Source organism: Dermacentor silvarum, chromosome 8, assembly GCF_013339745.2.
Source record: "Dermacentor silvarum isolate Dsil-2018 chromosome 8, BIME_Dsil_1.4, whole genome shotgun sequence".
In the NCBI taxonomy this organism is placed as follows: Eukaryota; Metazoa; Arthropoda; class Arachnida; order Ixodida; family Ixodidae; genus Dermacentor; species Dermacentor silvarum.
In genome coordinates this window covers 92,162,233-92,186,517 of record NC_051161.1, presented here as the reverse complement: position 1 = coordinate 92,186,517, position 24,285 = coordinate 92,162,233, and the positions used below count along the sequence as shown (strand labels likewise).

Sequence of the window (24,285 nt, the reverse complement as noted above, 5' to 3'; positions counted from 1 at the left end):
GAGCAAGTCGATTGGTGAGGTATGAAACGAAAATTAGCCGTTTGGAAGTTGACGCCATCGTGCACACTGAACACAGGCAAAATATTATTTTGGGTGCTTCTGTTCTCATGTCTTCTCATCATCTTTCTGCAGCAAGATACTGGCACCTCTCTTCTTCACCTCGACTCACTTGCACGCAAGTCTCCTAGGTGTCCTGATCTCGAGAGAGTAGAACAATTTGCAACAAAGACATTGTAGAAATGGCCAAAAATGAGAATGTTGTAGTTGAGATCCTCGAACAAACGGTTTGGCTACGTAATGATTGAATAAAAACAGGACTAGAGATGAGCGCGAGAGAAGCCACTGAATAATAAACTTCAATGCACGCAAAAGAAAAGAGCGTGGACTAATAGGAAGCGGCATGGCATCTCGGCGTTAAACTCAAGGTTTTGGTGTTGAGGAAGTATATTGTCACGAGCGGCGATCCTATGGTCGGTGCTTGGACAATGATGACGACGACGGTGTGGCTATCTGGTGTGCACGCGCTAGCCTTACCATTGCTGCAGCGTCGTGCGCCTTGCCTTGTAAATACAGGGTGTTTCAGCGAACACTTTCAAAAATTCTTAAAGGTTGCCTGTGGTAGATAGCACAATTCTAGTTAATGAGCTGGTACACTCGACGAGGCGGACATTACTTGCCCAAGAAATTGAAATGCATAGTCGAATAATGAACAAAAATTCACTATTCAGTTTTTAACTAATTACCTGATGGACGATATTGCAATTTACAAATTGTAGCCGTTTAGTTCGCAGGACGAATCCACTTAGAACTAATTCTCGGGATGACACCAGTTTCGAGATATTCATTCCCGAACTTTGCGCAGAAATGCATTGGTGTTCCAGTTAATTTTGTGCTTGAATGCATAAAGCGACGTTTTGTTAAGATACTAACTGGAACGCCAATTCATTTCTCCGCAAAGTTCGATAATTAATATCTCGAACCTGGTGTCATCCCGAGAATTAATTCTAAGTGGATCCGCCTTGCGAACTCCACGGGTACAATTTGTAAATTGCAATATGGGCCATCGGGTAATTAGGTAAAAACTTGAGTAGTAAATTTTTGTTAATTAGTCAATTATGCATTTAATTTTTTTGTGCAACTAATGTCCGCCTCGTCGAGTATACCAGCTCATTAACTAAAATTGGGCTATCTGCCACGGGCAATCTCAGACAAATTTTGAAAGTGTTCGCTGAAACACCCTGTATATTCATTGTATATTGTCACGACTAAAGAAGACAACGAAGTGAGGGACACAAGCGCAAGCATGTCTCTCTCCGAAGAGAATAAAGTTGGCGCGGCCACTTATTCTTGGGCCTTGAATATAGAGCTTGTGTTTGTTGTTGCACCGTCGTCCTGTGTGCTGTTCTTCGCGTCTTGCGACACTGGTGGAGGTGCTGGGTACTCCCTGATGCCCGGGACTTCTGTGCGGAATACAACGCCCAGTTCAAACCCGCAACCAGTTCCTACAGCGGACACTCCTATCCATCCACCGCTACAGTCGCCGACTGCGGGGCCTCAGCCCGGAGGTAATCCTCTTGGAAAACTCCCTACCAGCCGGACCACCACCGAAAGAGATGGCAACCACAGGACCTTCTCAGATGACTCTGCAGCATCCTCAGACTCCCGAGGCATGTCATGGCGACGCTTACGAGGACGTCGAAGATTGGCTCGCGCAATACGAGCGAGTCGCCAAGGTGCATCGGTGGAAGAAAAACTCGCACGCGTCTACTTCTCCCTGGCGCTCGTACGTGGTAGGAGAAAGCCACACTGACTTCCTGAAATAAGTTTCGGCAGCAGCTTTCCACCATCTTCGCAAACAACGATCGTCGCGATTCTAACTAACTAATCGAGTCGCGCATCCAGAAAACCGAATGAGAGCGTCGCCATGTTTGCGGAGGACATGACCCGCCTGTTCCGCCGCGCTGACCCAGAGACGCCGGAAGCAAAGAAAATCCGCCATCTGATGCGAGGCGTCAAGGAACAAGTTTTCGCCGGTCTTCTTCGCAACCCGCCGACAACCGTTGCGGAATTCATCTCGTTGCCGACCCTTCCATCGCCCAAACGAGGCCTCGAGCAACGTTTCTGCTCTGGCTGCCGGCGGTGAGTATTCCCTTCGTGAGCTCATCCGGGAGATTGTTCGCGAAGAGATTCGCAACCTCCTTGTGGCTCCACAAGAGTCAGTCGGGGCTTCTGTAGCAGAAATTGTGCGACGAGAAATCAGGCAGGCATTCTTGTTACCCGAATAGCTACCGGACCAACAGTCTGTGAGCTACGCATCGGCTGTTCGTCGTCCCCCTCCAGCAGCAGCCTACAACTCATGACCAATGGCTCGTCCTTTCAACGAGCCGCCATCCCCGCCGTACAACGCGGAGCCACTGACCGCTCAACCTAGTGTGCCTGTGGAATCATCGGCCTACTTCCCTCCGCAGGCAACTGCAGCTTGGCCGCATAGGACGCCCACAAGTCGACCACTTGTTCGCAGAACGGACATGTGGCGCACCGTCAACCACCGTCCTTTGTGCTTTCATTGTGGAGAAGCCGGCCACGTTTACCGTTTTCTGTATCGTGACCCCGGATACCAGAGCTTTCCACTCACCTTCCCTCGAGTTCGCTCCGAAAACAGGCGCTACAATGACGACATTGCTCCACAAGGACATCCATTCACTCGTCGACCCCGCTCTCCTTTGCCTGCACCTGGCTCCTCGCCGCAAGGTCGCAGTTACGCCGATGTAGTCAGAGGCGGCAGGTCCCCTAGCCCTCGTCTGGGAAACTATCAGGAGCGACCTCGCCGCAAGGTCGCAGTTACGCCGATGCATAGCCTTCTATATAGGAGGCTATGGCCGATGTAGTCAGGGGCGGCAGGTCCCCTAGCCCTCGTCTGGGAAACTAACAGGGACGACCTTTTTTTTTTTTTTCTGGGGGGGGGGGGGGGGGGGGGGGGTTGCCGTTCGTCGAAATGCTAAAACACCCCCACACAAATCTGTGCGATCGGACAGATATTTTTGCCTCTGCCGACCCCAAGGGAAGTCGTAAGTGCCGACCTCGCTATTTTCTTAGACGGACACCCAGTAACCACGTTAGTAGATACTGGGGCCGATTTCTCTATAATCAGCCAGAAACTCGCCGATAGCCTTAATAAAGTCAAAACATCATGAACTCGTCCCCACATAAGAATTGCGGGAGGTCTATTGATGACCCCAACAGGCATGGCCAGAATTGATATCGGTAGCTCGACGTTTGTTGCCACTTTCATGATCTTGCTGGAGTGCTGCAGAGACGCGATATTGGGAATGGATTTCCTGCACGAATACGGCGCTATTATAAACATTCCGTACAGGTCGGTCAAGTTTTGGATGAACGCAGATTCGGTCGTACCCTGTGACGATCAGCGACGTGCGCATTTACGTATCATTGATCACGATGTCACCATCCCTCCGCACTCAAACGCTCTTGTACTTGTAACATGCGACTCGCCATGGTGCTCCAACATGATCGCCGAAGAAATTCCTGCTCCGCTGCTTAGTCATGGCGTATAAGTTGCAAGAGGCGTAGTTGACATAACTCGTGGACAGACGGACGTCCTACTAACAAACTTTCGCCCTGAACGCCGGCATCTTACAAGAGGCATGGCAGTCGCGTACGTGGAAGAGCTCAATGAGGTTACCGACTGCATGACTCTTGAACAAGAGGATTCCGCCGGCCTACCGACCGCGCCTCTCTCCATTGATGTCTGCCCAAGTTTGCTACCTAGATAGAAAGACTCCTTGAGCTTATTGATGAGTTTCTGAACTGTTTCTCTTCGACGTCCAAAGTTGGCCAAACGCCGCTGACCAAATACCGAATCATTACAGACGAAACTGTCCACACCCATACGGCAAAATTCGTACCGGGTGGCAGCGCGAGAACGTGAAGCGATAGAAAACCAGGTGCAGAAAATGCTTCAAGATGACGTTATTCAGCCGTTGAAGAGTCCCGGGGCATCGCCGGTAGTGTCAGTCAAAAAGATGAATGGCAGCTTGCGCTTCTACGTCGACTGCCGCAAACTCAACCAGGTCACTAAGAAGGACGTTTACCCGCTACCCGCATAGACTATTCTCTCGATAGACTAGGGCATGCACGTTATTTCTCCGTCAGTGGATCTAAGAAGCGGCTATTGGCAAATAGAAGTAGAAGAAAGAGACCGCGAGAAAACAGCATTCGTGACACCTGATGGCCTCTATGAAGTTAGGGTACTTCCCTTCGGCTTATGCTCCGCACCGGCAACATTTCAGCGGCTAATGGACACCTTTCTACGTGCTTAGTATATCTAGACGATGCGATTGCATTCTCTGCGACATTTGACGAGCACTTGAGGCCACTGCGTGCTGTTTTTCAAGCCGTACGGATCCGCTGGCCTCCCGCTTAAGCCGGAAAATGCCATTTTGGCTACGAAGAGCTTCTTTTTCTAGGCCATATTGTCAGTAATGAGGGCGTACGGCCTGATCCGGAAAAGATAGCTGCCGTTGAACAGTTTCCTGTGAAATCCGAAAAAAAAAAGGCAGTGAGACAAGTTTTAGGCTTATGGGCATATTACCAGCGTTTTATTCAGAGCTTTTCACGCATTGCGTCGCCATTGACACACCTCACCAGAGAAGACGTAGCATTCGTATTGGATGAAGATCAGCAGAAAGCATTCGACGAGCTATGGCAGCGCCTTCAAAATCCACCGGTCCTGGGACACTTCGATGAAGAGGCTCCAACAGCGGTTCACACCGATGCCAGCAATATCGGTTTAGTAGCTGTACTTGTACAGTGGAAAGACGGCGCTGAAAAAGTAATAGCTTATGCAAGTAGAAGTCTTTCCCGCACAGAAGAAAATTATTATACCACAGAAAAAGAGTGTCTTGGGGTGGTTTGGGCGGTGATCAAATTTCGCCCATATTTGTACGGCCACTCGTTTCATGTTGTCAGTGACCACCACTCACTCTGTTGGTTGAAGAACTTAAAAGGCCCATCAGGACGACTGGCGCGCTGGAGCCTTAAACTTCAAGAATTCGACATGGCTATTGTGTACAAGTCGGGCAAGCGGCATATGGACGCCGACTGCCTTTCTCGCGCCCCATTCGAGCCTGCAAGTGCAGACGATGACGATACTACAGCGTTTGTTGCAGTTGTCAACACGACTACGCTCGCCCAGTTGCAACGCAAAGACCCAGAATTGGAGCCCATTATTAGCTTCCTGGAGGGTCACACTTCTACTCTGCCAAAACATTTTGGAAGAGGACTTCCGTCATTTTGCTTACGCAACTACGTCCTCTATAACGTGAATTTTTCTCCAAACGGAAGCCCTTACTGCTCGTCGTCCCACCATCTCTCAGGAATGAATGAATGAATGAATGAATGAATGAATGAATGAATGAATGAATGAATGAATGAATGAATGAATGAATGAATGAATGAATAAACTTTATTGTACTAAGAGTGGTGTGGTTAATCTCGGGTGGAGCCCTCTTGTAGAGCCCCACTGGCCGCGGCGGCTCGCCGGGCCTGGTCCAGGGTCGCCAGTTGGCTTCCCAGTGCCAGCTCGGAAAGTCGTGCTTCCCAAGACCACGTTGTGAGTGTCTGTGATGAGCTCACCAGCCTGGATACTGCCTCGGCTGGGCGTTCCGTACACTGATATGTAATGTGTGTCAGTGTGGCTGTGTGGTCGTTGCACCAGGGACCTCTGGAAACATTGCGTGCAACCTTGATATATGCGGGTAAGTGTTGGTTTGAAGGCGGCGCCAGTGCCTGGCTTCTTGGCTGCTTAACTTGGGATGTAGAGGATTGTACTTCCGTCTGGTCAGGCGTTGGTCCTCCAAAATCTGTCTGCTCGTGATGGGATCTCCATGGTGGTATGCCACGCTGACTGAGGACCATGGGGTCGTCTGGTGCCCTGGGCACACAGGCCTGGAAGGCAACGAGGAGGCCGACTGCGTAGCTCAGACTTGCTGGACGAGCCGCAGAAGACTCTTCGAGGCCCCTCACAAACCATCTCTCAGGAATGAAATATTGCACACATGCCATGATGAAGCAACATCCGGCCATTTGGGCTTCACACGAACGTTCTGCAGAGTGATACAAAAGGTATTACTGGCCAAGATTGATGGCGACCGCTCAACAGTACGTCCGGACATGCCTTGATTGCCAGCGGTGAAAAGTGCCAGCCGTCTAACCTTCAGGCTTCCTCCATCCTATCGAAGTACCCAGAACTCCATTTGGACAAGTCGGAATGGATCTGCTAGGCCCATTTTCAACTTCTGCTACGGGACACCGATGAAATATCGCAGCCACAGACTATCTCACGCGCTACGCCGAAACTAAAGCTCTACCGCGGGGAACGGCCAGTAAAGCAGCTCGATTTTTTATAGAGAATGTCGAGCTGAGACATGGTGCCCCCAGGGTAATAATAACTGACAGAGGAACTGCATTCACAGCCGAGCTATTTGGCACAGTTTTAATACTTACCGGCACATCTCATGGGCAAGCAACGGCGTACCATCCGCAAACGAATGGACTCACGGAGCGCCTCAATAAGACACTTGCGGATATGCTTTGCATGTATGTTGATGTGGAGCATAAAAACTGGGACGAGATATTGCCGTATGTAACCTTTGCATACAATACGGCTCAGCAAGAGACAACGAGAATGACACCATTCCGCCTTCTCCACGGTCGCGATGTCACAATCATGCTCTACGCAATGTTGCCGCATGAACATGGATGCGATGGCGTCGAAACTGATACTGACTACATTACTTCGCGTGCTGAAGAAGCCCGACAACTTGCACGCATACGTATTCGTCGGCAGCAGGAGTACGATGCATGGTGCTATAAACTTCGCCACCGAAAAGTCTCCTACGAGCCTGGAGTGAGAGTTTGGGTCTGGACTCCTGTTCGCCGTCGTGGCCTTTCAGAGAAACTATTGAGGTGATACTTCGGTCCGTATAAAGTCATCCGACGTCTCTCTGACGTCAACTATGAAGTCGTCTTCGATAGCCCACATTCCTCAAAGCGTCGACGGCATACACCGGAGGTTGTGCACGTCGACCGGATGAAACCTTATTTGTCCGAATAAAATCACTGCAGCATACGCGTGAACAGATCCTGGCGTCGTGACGATAAAGCATCGGGACGATGCTTTCTTGGAAGGGAGGCTGTCATGACTAAAGAAGACAACGAAGTGTGGGACACGAGCGCAAGCATGTCTCTTTCCGAAGAGGATAAAGTTTGCGCGGCCAATTATTTTCGGGCCTTGAATATAGAGCTTGTGTTTGTTGTTGCACCGTCGTCCTGTGTGTTATTTGTTCTTCGCATCTTGCGACAATATAGTATCTCCCCGTGACATCTTTGGTGGAGGGGCTGAGTAAGTTCGCTACAACACCGGGAACTTCGCAGCGGACGGCGCGCTGCTGCATATGGTGCACGGACGCTGCGCGACGACCGTGCACCATATGCTCCGTCATTCCGTCCTGAGGCCGCAAGTGCTGAACGTCCTCATAGGGAAAACCGGACCAGCCGCTCACCATCGCCCCAGCGCCGTCAGTCCCACCCGCCCCAACCTCGCCGCTCTCGGTCTCCATTTGACCGCCACTCGGAAAACAAGCGAGTGCAACCCCCGGAGGTGACACTGCATTTAAGACCTGGCCTAAAGATCTTCTGATTGTCCCTCCTACCCGGTGCGACCTTCTTGAAGTTCTGGTTGATGGTGTGGCAGTCACAGCTCTTGTTGATACCCGAGCGCAAATTTCTGTAATGAGCTAGAACCTTCGACGCCGCCTCCAGAACGTCCTGACGCTCGCGGCTTCACGTACCGCCCCAGTAGCTGACGGGAGTACACTGCGGTGCTTGGAATGTGCACTGCACGCATCATCATTTATTGTCGCCACACATCTGTTCCTTTTGCTGTCCTAGATCAGTGCCCCCATGACATCATCCCTGGAATTGACTTTCTGTCGACCCACACTGCCCTTATCGACTTCTCCGCGGGACTTCTCCGGCTAGAACTTCCTTCGTGCTCCGACAACGTCGTTGCCGGCCGAACCCGCCTAAGCTCCGTAGAGTTTCTTCGACTGCCACTGAAAGTCGCAATATACGTCCAGCTTTCACCTTTTCCGCCGCTAACCGATGTGTTGTCTTCCCTACGTTGCCTTGACTATTCCTGGGGTCGCCATGACACGCAACGTCAGGTTCCCCTATACGGTGGGCACTGTTACAAACAACCGCGCCTCTTTTCCCATCCTCAATTTTGGCTTCTCGACGCAAGTTCTTCTTCGCGGCATATCACTCGCTCATCTGACGCCATTGGCCGACCACACGGTTTCTGCCCTGACCACTGAATCTCCACCGGATTTTTCACTGCCGTCATCACAGTAAGGTTTGTCCAACGACCACTTCACACGCATATCAGGAGACCTCGCTCCGGCACAGTCCGCTGCCCTCCGTCGCGTGCTGGTTTCCTACAAGGATATTTTTTACTTTGGCGACCATCCTGTGGGGCACAATTCCGTTGTCACCCATCGCATTCATACAGGCGATGCGAGTCCCATTCCCCAACGGCCATACCATGTGTCAGCTCCAGAGCGTGCTGTCATACAGCAGGAAGTTGAGAAAATGCTGGGCAATGTATAATTTAGCCCTCATGCAGTCCTTGGGCCCCTCGCGTTGTACTTGTGAAAAATAAGGACAATAGCTGGAGATTCTGTGTATACTACCGCCATCTCAACCAGATTACCAAGACGGATGTGTATCCTCTCCCGTGTATTGATGACTCGCTCGACTACTTGCACGGCGCCAGATATTTCTCTTCCCTCGACTTGCGCTCAGGATACTGGCAAATCGTTGTAGACGACAAAGATCACGAGAAGACTACCTTCGTGGCTCCTGATGGCCTCTATCAATTTAAAGTTGTGCCTTTTGGCCTATGTAACGCTCCTACTACTTTCAAGCGAATGATGGACTCTCTTTTTCGAGGCATCAAGTGGTCCATATGCCTTTGCTACCTAGACGATGTTATCGTTTTTTCGACTACTTTTGAAAACCATCTCACTCGCCTGTCCCCCGTGCTCGATGTTTTTCGCCGCGCTCATATTCAGCTTAACTTGTCCGAATGTCGCTTTGGGCACCGCCAAATCTGCGTACTCGGCCACCTTGTTGACGTTGCTGGCGGGCAGCGTCAACAGGACGTCCGCAGTTTTCTTGGCGTGTGCTCGTACTTCCGTCGTTTCGTCCAGAGCTTCGCGGAAGTAGCCCGCCCTCTCACTGGCCTACTCAAGTAGGATGTCGTTTTCACTTGGGGTCGTGAACAAGCGGATGCCTTTTCATCCCCCGTTGCCATCCTAACAAACCCACCTGTTCTATAGCACATGACGACCCGTCAGCCGGCATGGACGTTCGTACCGGTGCCAGTGGCCACGGTATAGGCGCCGTCTTTGCACAACAGCAGCACAGCCTACACCGCGTGGTCGCCTACGCAAGCCGTCTTCTGTCTCCGTCGGAGCAAAATTACTCCATCACAGAACGCGAGTGCTCAACGCTCATCTGGGCCATCGCAAAATTCCGACCGTACCTGTATGGCAGGCACTTTTCATTTATTACAGACCACCATGCACTTTGTAAGTTTGCTGGCTTTCCCAGCTCAAGGACCCCACTGGTCGCCTTGGCTGTTGGGCACTCCGCTTGTAAGAATACACATTTTCTGTGTTCTACAAATCTGGACGGCTTCACCATGACGCCAGCTGCTTGTCGCAATACCCGGTTGATCCCCCTGATACACTGGAAAATGAGCTTGACACCTTCGTTCTGGCCATTACAAACTTCGTCAACATAGCTGACGAACAGCGCCGCGACTCATCTTTGCGGCCTATTATAGACGGTCTATTTTCAGGAGTCATGAAGGAAGTAGTGGCCGAATACTGCACCAGGGAGGCCAATTCCTGTTCTGGTGAGGGAGTTGACGCTTAGTGGGCCTTCCTAATTTAGTTGCACATGCACTAGTAAGCCCCACTAGCTCTCGGCGATATATATTTGTTTTTGCCGGTGTCAGGTGCCACTCCATGCCTGAAGCGCAGTCGAGGACGGCAGAAAACTAGGTGGGGGGATGAAGTTAGGAAATTTGCAGTCGCAAGTTGGAATCAGCTAGCGCAAGACAGGGATAATTGGAGAACACAGGGAGCCATCGTCCTGCAGTGGGCACAACTATAGGCTCATGATGACGATGATAGACAGTCTCAACCCTCCACACCCTGACCCTTCCCTATACGGATGTTTGTGCTGCACGACACCTTACACCGCTACAACGCCCGACCTGACGGGGTTGAGCTCTTGCTTGTTGTTCCCGCGCATCTTCGCTCTGCTGTTTTGAGCCAGCTTCACGATGCACCGACCGCCGGACACCTAGGCGTATCACGCACGTATGATCGCATCCGTAGGCGCTCCTTTTGGCCTGGTCTCTACCGCTCTGTGCGACAGTACGTTGCGGCTTGTGACCTCTGCCAGAGACGCAAGTCTTCTTCCCTACTGCCTGCAGGCAGCCTTCAGCCCCTCCATATTCCTGATGAACCATTTTTCCGGGTGGCACTCGATCCTCTAGGGCCTTTCCCCGTGTCAACCACTGGTAATAGATGGGTTGCAGTCGCTATACTGACTACGCAACGCGGTACGCTGTTACACACGCGCTTCCCACCAGCTGTGCTACTGATGTAGCCGATCTCATTCTTCACGATGTCCTCCTGCGCCACGGTGCTCCTCGTCAGTTAATCACGGACCACGGCCGCTGCTTCCTGCCTAAAGTAGTCAACGACATTTTTCGTTCCTGCTCGACCAATCACAAGTTCACCACTGCTTACCATTCATAGACAAACGTCCTTACTGAACGCCTCAACCGTACTCTCACAGATAAGCTTGCTATGTACGTGTCTGAGGACCACCGAGACTGGGACATCGACCTGCCTTTTGTGACCTTCGTCTACAATTCTTCCCGTCACGACACAGATGGCTACTCACCTTTTTATCTACTGTTTGGCTACGACCCACCAATGCCCATGCACACCATACTCCATTCTCACGCAGACGCATCCACTGCCTATGCTCGTGATGCTCTTGCCCGTGCTGACATCGCCCACCAGGTTGCCCGCGACCGCTTATCGGCTTCACAGGTCAATCAAAAATGTCTTTATGACCGCCGACACCGGGAGGTGAACTTCCCTCCATGATCGCTCGTCTTGCTGTGGTTCCCGTCACGTCACGTTGGCCTATGCAAAAAACTCCTCTCACGTTATGCTGGCCCTTACCGCGGCATACGCAATGTCCCTAATGGGACCGATGAGATCGCTCCGCTAAATCTCAAGTCAGCCTCTGCAAAAATCGCGAGTGACATAGTCCATGTCTCCCGCCTTAAACCGTACCACTCTCGGCCGGAACCCTAAGTGCTTCTGCCGCCACCGGCGGTTAATGTCATGAGCGGTGATCCTGCGGTCGGTGCTTGGATGATGACAACGACGACGGTGTGGCTATCTGGTGTGCACGCGCTAGCCTTTCCATTGCTGCAGCGTTGTGCACCTTGCCTTGTAAATGTATCCATTGTATATACAATCTCCCCGTAATAATATGAAAGCCGTACGGTAAGTCCAAAGCATGCGAGCAGCAGCCACCCAACGGCTGACAAAATATTCTCGCCTTATCTAGCTCCTGCGTGCATGTAGTAATCCTGAATCAAGCGACTTCTACCTTTTTTCAACTCCTGTTAGTGCCGTTTAAATGTTTGTCGTTCTCTTTAAGCAGAAATAGACTTTATAATTGTTATATTCATTTGTTTACAGTCGCCAGCCAAAGCTTATCGTGAATGGATCGACAAGTACGGCGATGTTGTTGGGTATGTTTCGGCAGATATACCTCACTCCTAATATTTTCGCTGCTTCTATCAGAATAGTTGATCGGGTTGAGAAATTCTAGATGGTACAAGCTATGGCATGAACGCCTTTGTTCCAAGCACGTATTGAAAGATACTTGGGTAATATTAAAATCTGTACGTTCAGACATCCTTTCATGACGTACTAGGAGGCAACACCACATTTTTTTTCTAACAAAGCTTTAGCGTAACAGAGACGCACTAAATCCTACGTACACCAAAATATCAGAAAATGCATCCGCTAAGAGCCACTCGGGTGGATAGATGCGATCAACCACAAAGCTCATAAAAGGTCCTATGTTGCATCACTCTTTCTTTCAAAAACAGATGCCCTCAGAAAGGTTGCTATATCGCTGCCGATTTGCCAGCAAAATAATAAATAAATTCAGGGGAATTTCATTTTCCTGGACGAACTTAGGTGACCCCAGAAGCAGAGTCTGGTGTGTGCACAGGAATAACAAAAGTAATCATTAAAAAGCGTGAAAGTAAGAAAGTAGTTGACAATGGTGTAAGTCTGCACGACTAGCGCTTTCACACTGTTCCTTTCTCGTTTCCGTCAGACGCTTCCTCATGCTACACTTGAGCGAAAGATATGTGAAAACATAGGTGATGTGCTTCTTAGTTCCATGATTCGGCGTCGGCTATATTACACCTACAAAGGTTTAGTACAGTCGAGGGCCACATAAATAATTGTACATTTTCTAGGGTTCTATATAACTGCTTGTAAAACTTGCACCCTTTTCATAAAGATGAGATCGGCGTGGTGCACGTCTATAAGTCCCTCACTAATGTTGCGATTGCCGGTCACGTTTATAATATCCACGGCGAACTTTCTCCTAATGAGCAGTGAAATTCTTCACTGAGGATGTTCCAGTACTTCAAAGTTAACTTAACCAATAAGTCTGCTCACAAAGTTCGCCGCGACGTGGAGTACTTCGTTTCTGTTGCGTAGGAACCTTCATGCAAGCGCTTGAATGTAAGATCCCTAGTGTTGGCGCGGGGGCTGTACCTGCTACCTCGGTACTTGTCGTTTCGTGAGGTGACAAATGCGGCACTTGTTATACCTCGTGTGAAGCTCTGTGCAAACGAGATGCTTTGAACGTCGATGAAACATTCTTTAGAAGACCACGCCATCAGGGTGGCCTCTAGTGAGCGCGTTCTCTGTGAATGTTTCCCAGGTACTTCAACGGACACCGGCCGGTCATTCTTACGGCAGACTTGGACCTTCTAAAGAAGGTTCAGATCAAGGATTTCCACGACTTCCCCGACAGAAGCGTGAGTCATCGGTTCTCACGATTATACTGCTATGAAATGAAGTATGGGCAAAAAAAATTAGTTCGTAAGAATCTTTCGGTATTCACAGGCGCATTTGCTCTATAATTATTTTACTCAAGGCGCTGCCGACCCGAGTCCCGGCGAACCATCACAGGTGACTTTGCGAGCGCCTATACCAATCCAAGCCATGCTTGCTTTAGAGACACGCACATTTCATTTTAGTTTCTTTATTTCTTTATTATATCTTTTTTTCTATTTTATTAGCCGATCACTTGTGCGTAGTTTTTACTGCTTGTTCACAGCGCTATCCGGTCACTAGGCATTTTCATAGCATATTTTATAGTAAGAAGAAATCCCGCCAATTCTTTTGTCGTATAGTTTCGAAATAGGTACGGGCAATAAATTGAAGGCAATAAATCTCGCTTCGCAGTGAGGTCCGTTTCTAAACTTCTACGACACCATCAGAAATCCACATCTTGCGTATAGGTGGAAGTTCAAGCATGCACGGCGGTATTCCTCGTACAGACGCGGAGTTGGTCATTGCTTGCGCTCTACTAACAAGCTGAACGACCGGTTTCGTCACTATGCTTTTTTCATGGGGTGCGATCAATTATTGTTGTTGGTGGTGATTAATTATTATACAGGAGAAAAATACACTGACAAACCGCTTCTCTTGGAAGATTCGTTGTTTTTGTAAAATGAACACATATATTCGTCCACTGCATCCCTAGTAAGTGACCATAATTGGAACAACTGGAGCGCGACAACTCCTCACGGCTGCACCGTCTAACAGATATTAACGCGATAGCGTTTAGGGCCCCGTGTCGCAGAAAATCCGGCGTCGGCAACCGGCGTGTGATCGCGAGTGGCGGAGAAAATCATCCAACCACATCGACCGCGCTGGTCCTCCACATGGTTTAAGGTTTTGGTGAACAAAAATTGAATTTCTCACAGTGAAATCCGTCAGAAAATTGGTAAAGTACGACTTTACCATTTGGCGTCGTACACGCCGTCGGATTGTAATTTGAATGTAAGAGAAAACCTAATTCTGCTGCGAGGAAACTCAAACACGAACCCCTCTTTCCAGCATTTCTACCAGACCTACGCGCGTCGGGGCAAGAGCAAACAATTGATAAAATAATAAAAAAAAGTACTAGGCCCTTCACATTTCAAAACAAAACCACTTATATTGCCCCTGGAAAAACGTCTTTCCAGCAATGCATTTCAGTTTAATAGTGAAGCCGACTTTAAAAAGATCGGTGTAAGCTTGATCTTTGTAAGCTGGCTTTCCCACGTTCAGTGTTGCAGTGAATGAAGCCTACTTTCCGTATGCGAACGATGCGATGCGAACGGGTCTCGATAACGCTATCACGTTCTACTCTGAAAGGCGAAGCTTAAGCGTCCTCCAATTTTTGTTTGTCTGTCTGCTTGCGTATTTGCGTGTGGGCGTGCGTGTGGGCGACCTTAGATTTATGTAAACGCCTTGAAATAACCGTGCGCAGCCCATCTTTCTTTTTTTTTAGTCCTTACAGGAACTTTCCGTGCATTTCTCTTGTTCACGTATACATCGATCTGGAGAACTGACTGGGTCCGGTTCATCAGTTTCCTCAACGTCTTACGGAAAGCGTTGCCAGAAGTGCGTAGGTCCCAATGTGAAGAGATCTGTGCTGTGCCGGCCGCGAGTTTGTACGCACATTGATCTTAGAAATATGTTGCCCCTGAACGGGCACGCCACTTGAAGCGCGAGTGCAATGGCCCACAGCCCTCCATCGCCTCTGCTAAAGTGAAGAATCTCAGGGGGGCGGCTTCGTAAGTTACTTTTGCGCTTGAATGCATAAAACGACGTTTTCTTAAGAAAGTAACTGGAACGACTATGCATTTCTCCGCAAAGTTCGGAAATTAATATCTGGAAACTGGTGTCATCCTGAGAATTCGTTCCAAGTGGATCCGCCTTGTGCATTTTGCTAGAATTTGCTAGTTGCAATATGGGCCATAAGGTAATTAGTTAAAAACTTAATTAGTGACCATTTCTTAATTAGTAATTTATGCAGTTACATTTCTTGTGCAAGTAATCTCCACCTTTCCGAGTAGACCAGCTCATGAACTAGAATTGTGCTATCTGCCACAGGCAACCTTCAAAACGTTTTGAAAGTGTTCGCTGTAACACCCTGCATATGCGCCGGATACCTCCGCTCGATACTGCATTTCCCGCATTTCAATACGCGCCCCCTCGTCAAGGAAACTAGTAAAGGAACTTGAGTGATATCTTATTTTTCTGCACGTTGAAAGAAGTTTCTGCTTTCCTTGGCATGTGGGCGTGTGCGGACGTCCGCTCTTGGAGAGTGCGTGCAGATATTTATGCATACGTGCGTGTCTCTGTGTGTTTCTGCGTGCTGCCTTTGAGTTGGTGCAGTGGGTGTCAAAAAATGTCGAATTTTTTTTCACGAGCCATTTATTTATTCACCCATGCATGTTTATTTTTGTTGTTTTTTACGCAGCTCTTGGTTCTACAAAAACGGCCAGGTGGGCCCATTGAGAAAAGCCTTATCCAGCTCACTTCGACCCGTTGGAAAGAAGTGCGCAGCGTTTTGACACCGTCGTTCACGAGCAACAAGCTTAAACTCGTGAGTACTTGATTCTACCCGTGATTTTCACAGCTGCCTTGCACCATCTCTGTCTGTGGGCAGCGCAGCTAATGCAACAAAATGTCTGGCGATGTGCCAAAGCTTTCTCAGGACTATCGGTAAAGCCGCGTCGTAATCTTCAGCTCTGAAAGATTGCGGCTTTCTTTTTTTTTTGACGATAAGGTACTTCATGAAGACATGGAAGACTTCTAAGCACAGTGAGGACAAACTAACAGAAGGATAACAGAAGGTGTAGATGCGAGCGGCGTCGGTGGTAGTGATGTCTTGTGATGCTGTATTTAGCCAAAGCGTTCAAGTCTCTTATTGCAGGGGTCGAACCCACCGCGCTTATTTGTCGGTGCAAACGTGTTTGTGTCGATAAAATCGTCACGAAGCCGGCGTTTTTATTTTCTACTGCATTATGATTCACAATGGAGCTACGAGATATCGCCACCAACACAGCTAGTACCCGATAAGCTCATTGGATTTTCAGCGTATGTGAACGCTGTTACGTTCCCACTGTTTCTGAAGCATTATAAAGTACAATTATGAGCTACCCCTCTTTATCCCTGAGATGAGACATTATCCATGCTTTGTGGACGCAAAATATGGCCATGTCGCAACGAGTTGGCCTGAAAAAAATCCGAAAGCTAACGGAACTACAAATGCAGACTAAAGAACTGGAGGACGCTTAAGCTTCGCCTTTAAAAGTACAACGCGATAGCGTTATCGGGACCCGTTCGCATCGCATCGTTCGCATACGGCAAGTAGGCTTCATTCACTGCAAAACGGAACGTGGGAAAGCCAGCTTACAAAAACCAAGCTTACACCGATCCCTTTAAAGGCGACTTCACTATTAAACTGAAATGCATTGCTGGAAAGACGTTTTTTCAGGAGCAACATAAGTGGTCTTGTATTAAAATGTGAAGGCAGTGGCATCTTCTTTTATTATTTTATTAATTGTTTGCTATAGCCCCAACGCGCGCAGGTCTGGTAGAAATGCTGGAAAAGGGGTTTGTGTTTGAGCTTCCTTGAAGCAGAATTAGGTTTTTTCGTACATTCAAGTTACAATCCGACGCCGATTGGTAAACAATCCGACGGCGAATTCGACGCCGAATGGTAAAGTTGTACTTTACCATTTTTCTGACGGATTTCACTGCTAGAAATTAAATTTTTGTTCACCAAAACCTTGCACCACGTTGAGGACCCGCGCGGTCGATGGGGTTGGAAGATTTTATCCGCCACCCGCGATCACACGCCGGTTGCCGACGTCGAATTTTCTGCGACATGCGGCCCTAAACACTATCGCGTTAAAATAGTCCAGAAGCGGGCTTTCGCTTTTTGAGCTTTCTGCTGCGAGTTAAGTCTATCACTCTCCAAAGGTCGTGAAAGCGTGACGGTGGGAATCAAAACAAACAGGAAAGGCAGGGACGTCTACCGGAACAGAAAATATAGTTTAGCACGTTACACTGCAAACAGGCACGTATTTATATAAATATACGAATAAGAGAGAACAACACATGCACAGCCGTCGACACCAATCAGTAGAACGGCTCAAGACAACCTCTATCTTAAACCGTCGATCAGCACTAAGCAATCTGCCTAATTATTTTTTCGTTAAGACGCGCAGCAGCGCCTACGTTACCCTCGGCTGCGACGACTGCCGAGGTTGTCGTGCCTGAATTATCAGTTCTAAAGAAAAGCGTTACCGCGACTCTGCAAATTCTTTCGTAGCTCACTAGCAAAGAACGCAAGATTGAATTTTCTGTATTCGCAGCATACCGCACAATTGCGAGCGTAACGTTCAATGACTACGCAATGATTACGCTTCCAGTTAGAGGTACTTTATAGATTTACCACTCTACCGTAAGAGAATAGATGGAATCATCTTACGCGGGCACCAAAACGTTGCGTGCACACCCTATGATCGCCGTTGCAGATGTCTCCAGGAGTCATCTCAGCCGTGGAGAAGCTGGTGACGAAGATCGACCGCAAGGCAAAGACGGGAGAGGAGTTCGATGCGGCCGACATGTACGCTGCACTCGCCCTAGACGTGATCTGCAAGAGCGCCATGGGCATCGACTACAACCTGCAGGACCATCCGAGGCACAGCTTTCTCCTCTGTTGCCGCATGCTGTTCGGATGCGCCTTCAACGCCTTGGCCGTGCTGTTCAGTGAGTAGGCAAACGGAGAGGGCTTCATAACCACGTTTACCCATGCATTCCCAAGGGTCACTGAAACTTGACAACTATGGGCTTGTCCAGCTGCGTCGTGCACTCAAGTATGAGGTACATCAGAACTTGAAACATTGTTGACTAGCGCAAAAAGGAGTTCAGACGACCACGAGAAGCACACAGGGCACAACGCTAGTCTTCAGACATGATTAACTAGCACAGAAAAGACATCGGACGACAAAGAGGAACACACAGGACACAGCGCTTTTATTGAGACAATATTAACTAGTGCATAAAGGACATCGGCCGATCACGAGAAGCACACAGGACACAACGCCTGTCGTGAGACATTATTAACTAGCGCAGAAAAGACGCCGGACAACAACTAGAAACACACAGGACACAAAGCTAGTCTTGACACATTGTTACCTAGCGCAAGAAAGACGTTGGACGACAAGAATTTTGTACAGTACTCGAGGTTATCGTGACGCATCAGAATGGCGCAACTTCCTCGCTTTGCAAGCGCTTTTATAGCATTTCGTTTTACATCTCGATATCGCCCTGGCTACCATTCAACTAGGGCAGGCCTCAAGGTTCGGCCACCATAACAATCAGTGACCCCTGCACAAACGTGCACTATCCCGACTGAAGTTTGCCAAGCTCTTGGCAGTCGTCTGCATTCCAATGATCGGGCAGTTATAGAGGAATGTGCACGTGGTGCACAAACGGAAACTCGGGAAACTCAAGAGAGCGATCTATAAGCGCACACACACTCATCATTTTATTGCGATAGCAATTATATGGACACTCCAAAGCAGATTTCTACCGTCGGCGTCGCCGTCGCCGTTGCCGTCGCCATCGCCGTCGCCGTGAGGTTCTGTATGACGTCAATGGAGATGAAATCGTCGCCGCGCGCCGCCGAACGCTGTATGTGCGAGTGAAAGGGCGCGAGGGACGCGCGCTTTCACGGGGAGTGAACGCACGGCGCAGAACAAACGCGCGTTCTGCGCCGTGCTCCCTTAAGGGCTGCAGAAGTAGGCGTCTCTTTCCTCCTTTACAATCACCATATATGTAGAGCAAACGCGCCTTCTTCCGACGCACGAAAGGCCGTGGGGGGGGGGGGGGGGGGGGGGGAGGGGGAGGGAAGAGAAGCGACGTTTAGCTGCGGCACCAAGTGCCTATTTATATCAAAGGCTCCGGCAACAGTCACCAACGCCGCACGCATTTTGTGCGAACGCGGGCAAAACGCCGACGGCGTCGACAACAGTTCTGCGTGTTGCCGGTGCTGCTGCATGTCCAAGTTTATACAGCTGATAAAGCTACTATCATTACTCCGTATAGCTCTCTACAAATTTGCTATCGCAATTGATGCTTCGCCTTTTAGGTGAAACTGCGACAACTTTTATTGCGATAGCAATTATATGGACACTCAAAAGCAGATTTCTGCCGTCGCCGTCGCCGTCGCCATGAGGTTCCGTATGACGTCATTTGGAGATGAAATCGTCGCCGATGATAAGTGGTTCTTGAGGGAAAGGGAAAGGTTGGCGCTATCTTCTGCAGCCCTTGAGGGAGCACGGCTCAGATGATAAGTGGTTCTTGAGGGAAAGGGAAAGGTTGGCCGAACGCTGTATGTGCGAGTGAAAGGGCGCGAGGGGCGCGTCTTTCACGGGGAGTGAACGCACGGCGGAGAACAAACGCGCGTTCTGCGCCGTGCTCGCTTAAGGGCTGCAGAAGTAGGCGTCTCTTTTCCCCTTTACAATCACCATATATGTAGAGCAAACGCGCCTTCTTCCAACGCGCGAGAGGCCGTGGGGGAGGGGGAGGGAAGGGAGGCGACGTTTAGCTGCGGCACCAAGTGCCTATTTATATCAGAGGCTCCGGCAACAGTCACCAACGCCGCGCGCATTTTGAGCGAACGCGGGCAGAACGCCGATGGCGTCGACAGCAGTTCTGCGTGTTGCCGATGCTGCTGCATGTCCAAGTTTATACAGCTGATAAAGCTAATATCATTACTCCATATAGCTCTCTACAAGTTTGCTATCGCAATTGATGCTTCGCCTTTCAGGTGAAACTGCGACAACTTTGCTTATTGCGATAGCAATTAAATGGACACTCTAAAGCGGATTTCTGCCGTCGCCGTCGCCATGAGGTTCCGTGTGACGTCAACGGCGATGAAATCGTCGCCGCACTCCGGCCGCTGTATGTGTATAGTGCCTAGAATATACTTAAGTATATTCCAGGCACTATAGTATGTGCGAGTGAAAGGGCGCGAGGGACGCGCGCTTTCACGGGGAGCGAACGCACGTCGGAGATCAAACGTGCGTTCTTCGCCGTGTTTCCTGAGGGGCTGCAGAATTAAGCGTCTCTTTCCTCCTTTACAATCACCATATATGGAGAGCAAGCGCGACTTTTCCCGTCACGCGAAAGGCCGTGGGGGGACGAGAGGGAGGTAGGGGTGGCGACGTTTAGCTGCGGCACCAAATGCGTACCAAATGCGGCACCAAATGCGCAGGCAAAACACCGACGGCGTCGACAACAGTTCTGCGCGTTGCTGGTGCTGCCGCATGTCCAAGGTTATACAGCTGATAAAACTACTATGCTGACTCCGTATAGCTCTCTACTAATTTGCTATCGCAATTGATGCTTCGCCTTTCGAGGTGAAACTGCAACTTTTTTTCTCTCTCTCTCGTTAACAGCTTCATTTCCTGGTTCATTCGACGTGCTAGAAAACATCAATTTCCGCCTTCTGCGCTACCAGAACAACGGCGTCCACCCATTCGAAGAGGTGCAGGGAAAGTGCAAGCGAATTGTCGAACAGAGACAAGTGGACTCCTCGGTAAGTTCATGGGCACATCTGAGGCCCTGGCCAATTCGCTATGTCTTATAGGTACACCTTCCATGCACGGCTTACAGCCAACACCATATCGTAGAATTATTTGAAGCGCGAATGCTTTCAGACAGATTCATTGTCGTGTTCTCAAAAAGATGCGCGGTCATCTAAACCGACAAGCGCAATACGGCAGTCACCGTTCGCTGCATCCTTTGAATGTTGTGAATGTCGTCGCTTTGTAATCCTGATACCCGTGGGGCCATGGTCCAAGAATATTTTTCTCCGAAGATGGTATATCATAAGGTCGGTTTGACACGCTCCGAAGAACATCGCGTTCGCCGTTATATAACAGTCAGAAAAACAACGCTCACACCTGGGCTTTGGCCTGTGAGAGGTTTGTGAGTGGTGGCGCTGGCTAACACTCCCAGGGTTAGTTCTAGTAATAAAACATAAATACCCCAGAAATTGTATGGGAAAACGGCGCCGCGGTAGCTCAATGGTAAGAGCATCGCACGCGTAATGCGAAGACGTGTGATTGTTCCCCACCTGCGGCCAGTTGTTTTTTCAACCATTTTCATTTCCATTAATTTATCATTTCATTATGTCAATTAGTAAGTACAAGTAATTTTCCCTATGTTGTCCTTGGTGTCCATGTTTGTTGGCATATGATTAATAAAAATCGGGCCCTCGGTTCCCTTTCTTCTGCGCTGAGTGAGAATGTTAAGCCCCATTTCGTAATTAGGCAACTTTCTCATATCGCGCAATGACTGTCTCTTATTTATTTTTAGGACTTTGCTTTTGTGACGACAATTTGCTACAAGCAATTGTACCGAAATTAAGCTCTCGTTAGAATTACAAAGCACGGAACTGTACCGTTACGCATCCTCCAAAGTGCCGCTGTTGGCATACTTCCAGACGCGTTTGTATATGAACAAACTGAAAACATCGGCTCTTTCTTTTTGCGTTTAAAATGTACGCACTAAACTAGCATGTAAGATTTTCACGGTTTCCTTGCAACTTTTAATTGCTCGCGTCTGATTTGTGTGGTGTCCGGACGCCCAGATGCACACCTGTACACCTCTGATGTGGTAAGAGGATGCTACAGCCCGGTAGCCAACCTCTACACCATCCTGAAAACAAGTTTTCGCTTCAAGTCTAGGCACTGACCACATTACCGATAAACTGAACTCTAAATACAGTATGCATGAAAATGTCTGTGATATTTTAGCGCTCCTGGAATGGACACTTCGCTAGAGACCTGTGTTCATTAGATCCAACATTATTTTGAATACTAAAATTAAGCACAAATAATGCAGAAGTAATACAAAATTGAATACGAATACAACGGGAATGTAGTTTGAATGGTCTCAGAATTCGACTAAAATAATGTCCTAGTACTACGCTGGTTAAACCCCTTTTGGAAGATTTTTTTTTTAACAAAAATGATTCACGTTGGCTTCTACGGGCACAGAACATCGTCATATTTTAGATATATTCTAAGAAGCAACGGCAGAATGGTTTCGAATCACACCGTTTGGTGCATCATTGTTGCTGGATATCTAGTTATGACACCGCACATGACACCCGGGATTCGCTTGCATTTCCAGTTTTCGTCCGGTGAAGAACTCAAGAAAAACACAACGCGACGAAACATCTACAGAGCATAGATTTCTACAGAGAAGCTTTGCTAACCGCAAGCTTCGAACAGCTCTTTCTTTTTCTTTTCCGCACCGGGTTCGCAGAATACCGGAAACCTATTTTATACCTTCATAAACAGACAGCGGAACTAATTTTCCGAAACGTATGACCTAGGATAAAAAGATGTATTGAGTGAATAAGGCCAGCGCACTGTATGGCCAGCCTGCAGTGCAAGTACGCGTCGACCGTGGTAATTATGTTGACGTGGTGTACGCATGCATGCATACGCAACACACGATACATGCACGCATACAAGCACATTCATACGTACATCCACACGTACGTACGTACGCACACACACACACACACACACACACACACACACACACATCAGAATCACATTCCAACGCACAAGTTCGAAACTACATCAAACTAATCACATTCTTTAACTTCTTAATTACAAATCTTACGGCACGTGTTTACAATGTGAGGTTGAAGTAAATCCTCATAAAAGCACAGTTCCGCGTTTCTGCATTTCAAGATGGCCGTGTAGACCGACATAATGGTCGCACGCAGAACCGCGAAGTGTGGCTCACGATACAACTCGCTCATGACGTCGTCGGGCGGCGTAAAACAAAGCTTCGCCATAAGCTCACGATAAGGCCGCTAAGGCGTTTTATAGACTACGCGCGTACAGTGGGGGGAGTTGCGCAAAGCGCCAGTCGGAATCAGCTCATGGGAAGAAGTGCGGTGGCAGCTTCATTTTACGCCACGCTTTTATGACAGTGTCCTGCTATCGCTGTTCGCCTTTGCTACGGAATCAGGAATTCTCCGCATGGTTACCCCATGCGGGGAAGCATTCCTCGGTGGCTGGCCCTGTCCTCATCTCCCAATTCGTGAACTCCATTACCCTTAATATGGCGATGAGCCATGCCTCTCTCAATAAAAACTTTACCATACCATACCATGTCCGCTTTTATGTCGCCCAGTAGTGTGGACAGAGAGCCGCGCTTTGCGGCGCCGCGTGCGTAATCACGTCACCTGAACGAAAAACTTGACGCCAGTTATTTCGGTCTACGTGGCCTTATTTAAACACAAAAGCCCGTAACTGGAATTTCGTAGCGACTTCGTTTGAACTTTCCACGGTAAAATGTACCGTAAAGTTTGTAATTAACAATTTAATTATAGTGACTAGTTTGAATGATGAATAAAATGTCTTTGCTTTTCTTTAAAAATAATGTCTACCAGGGCAGAAATTTCATCTGTAGTGACGCCATCCGAGTAAAATTTGTGGGCTTCTTTTTAGGTGTTCGAGTAAGCAAATACAAGTGTGAATTGAAACGCCTGCTCATACTTGCTTTGTAGCTCATTCCGCTGACGTGCAACAATGGCTGTGTATACGTTGTTGGTAAGGCACACGACACTATAGAGTGGGCGAAAAAAAAATTTGCTGTTCTCGACGCTGAAAAGCACTTTGTATTTCACATCTCTCCCAAAAGCTTCGTCGAAAGGACTTGCTGCAGCTGATGATCGATGCGAAGGATTCGCGCGTCGACCTAGGTTCGGTAACCAACACTCAACTCACCGCTGGCGAAGACAACGACCAAGAATTGCCCAACGGAGCCGCAAAGCGTGAGGTTTTTTTTTTTTTCAGTAACTGTATTTAAGTCACTGTTTCACTTTTCACTTGTTTTCTCGAGGGCGTTCTTGGCTCGTACATTTGTACACAACAGGCGGTGAACACGGAAATTACGCCATCGGCATTCCGTACTATAGCTG

At 48.8% G+C, this 24,285-nt stretch overlaps 1 protein-coding gene across 1 annotated transcript in view; it reads left to right on the top strand.

Moving 5' to 3' along the window:
• Positions 1–24,285, top strand: part of LOC119462279 (thromboxane-A synthase-like) — an 89,589-nt gene that overhangs the window by 45,849 nt on the left and 19,455 nt on the right. The window contains exons 4-9 of the mRNA XM_049673235.1: positions 11,877–11,929; positions 13,144–13,240; positions 15,739–15,864; positions 17,804–18,038; positions 20,735–20,874; positions 24,006–24,138. Of these exons, the coding sequence (XP_049529192.1) occupies positions 11,877–11,929; positions 13,144–13,240; positions 15,739–15,864; positions 17,804–18,038; positions 20,735–20,874; positions 24,006–24,138 (784 nt within the window). The remainder of the gene's footprint in view (positions 1–11,876; positions 11,930–13,143; positions 13,241–15,738; positions 15,865–17,803; positions 18,039–20,734; positions 20,875–24,005; positions 24,139–24,285) is intronic.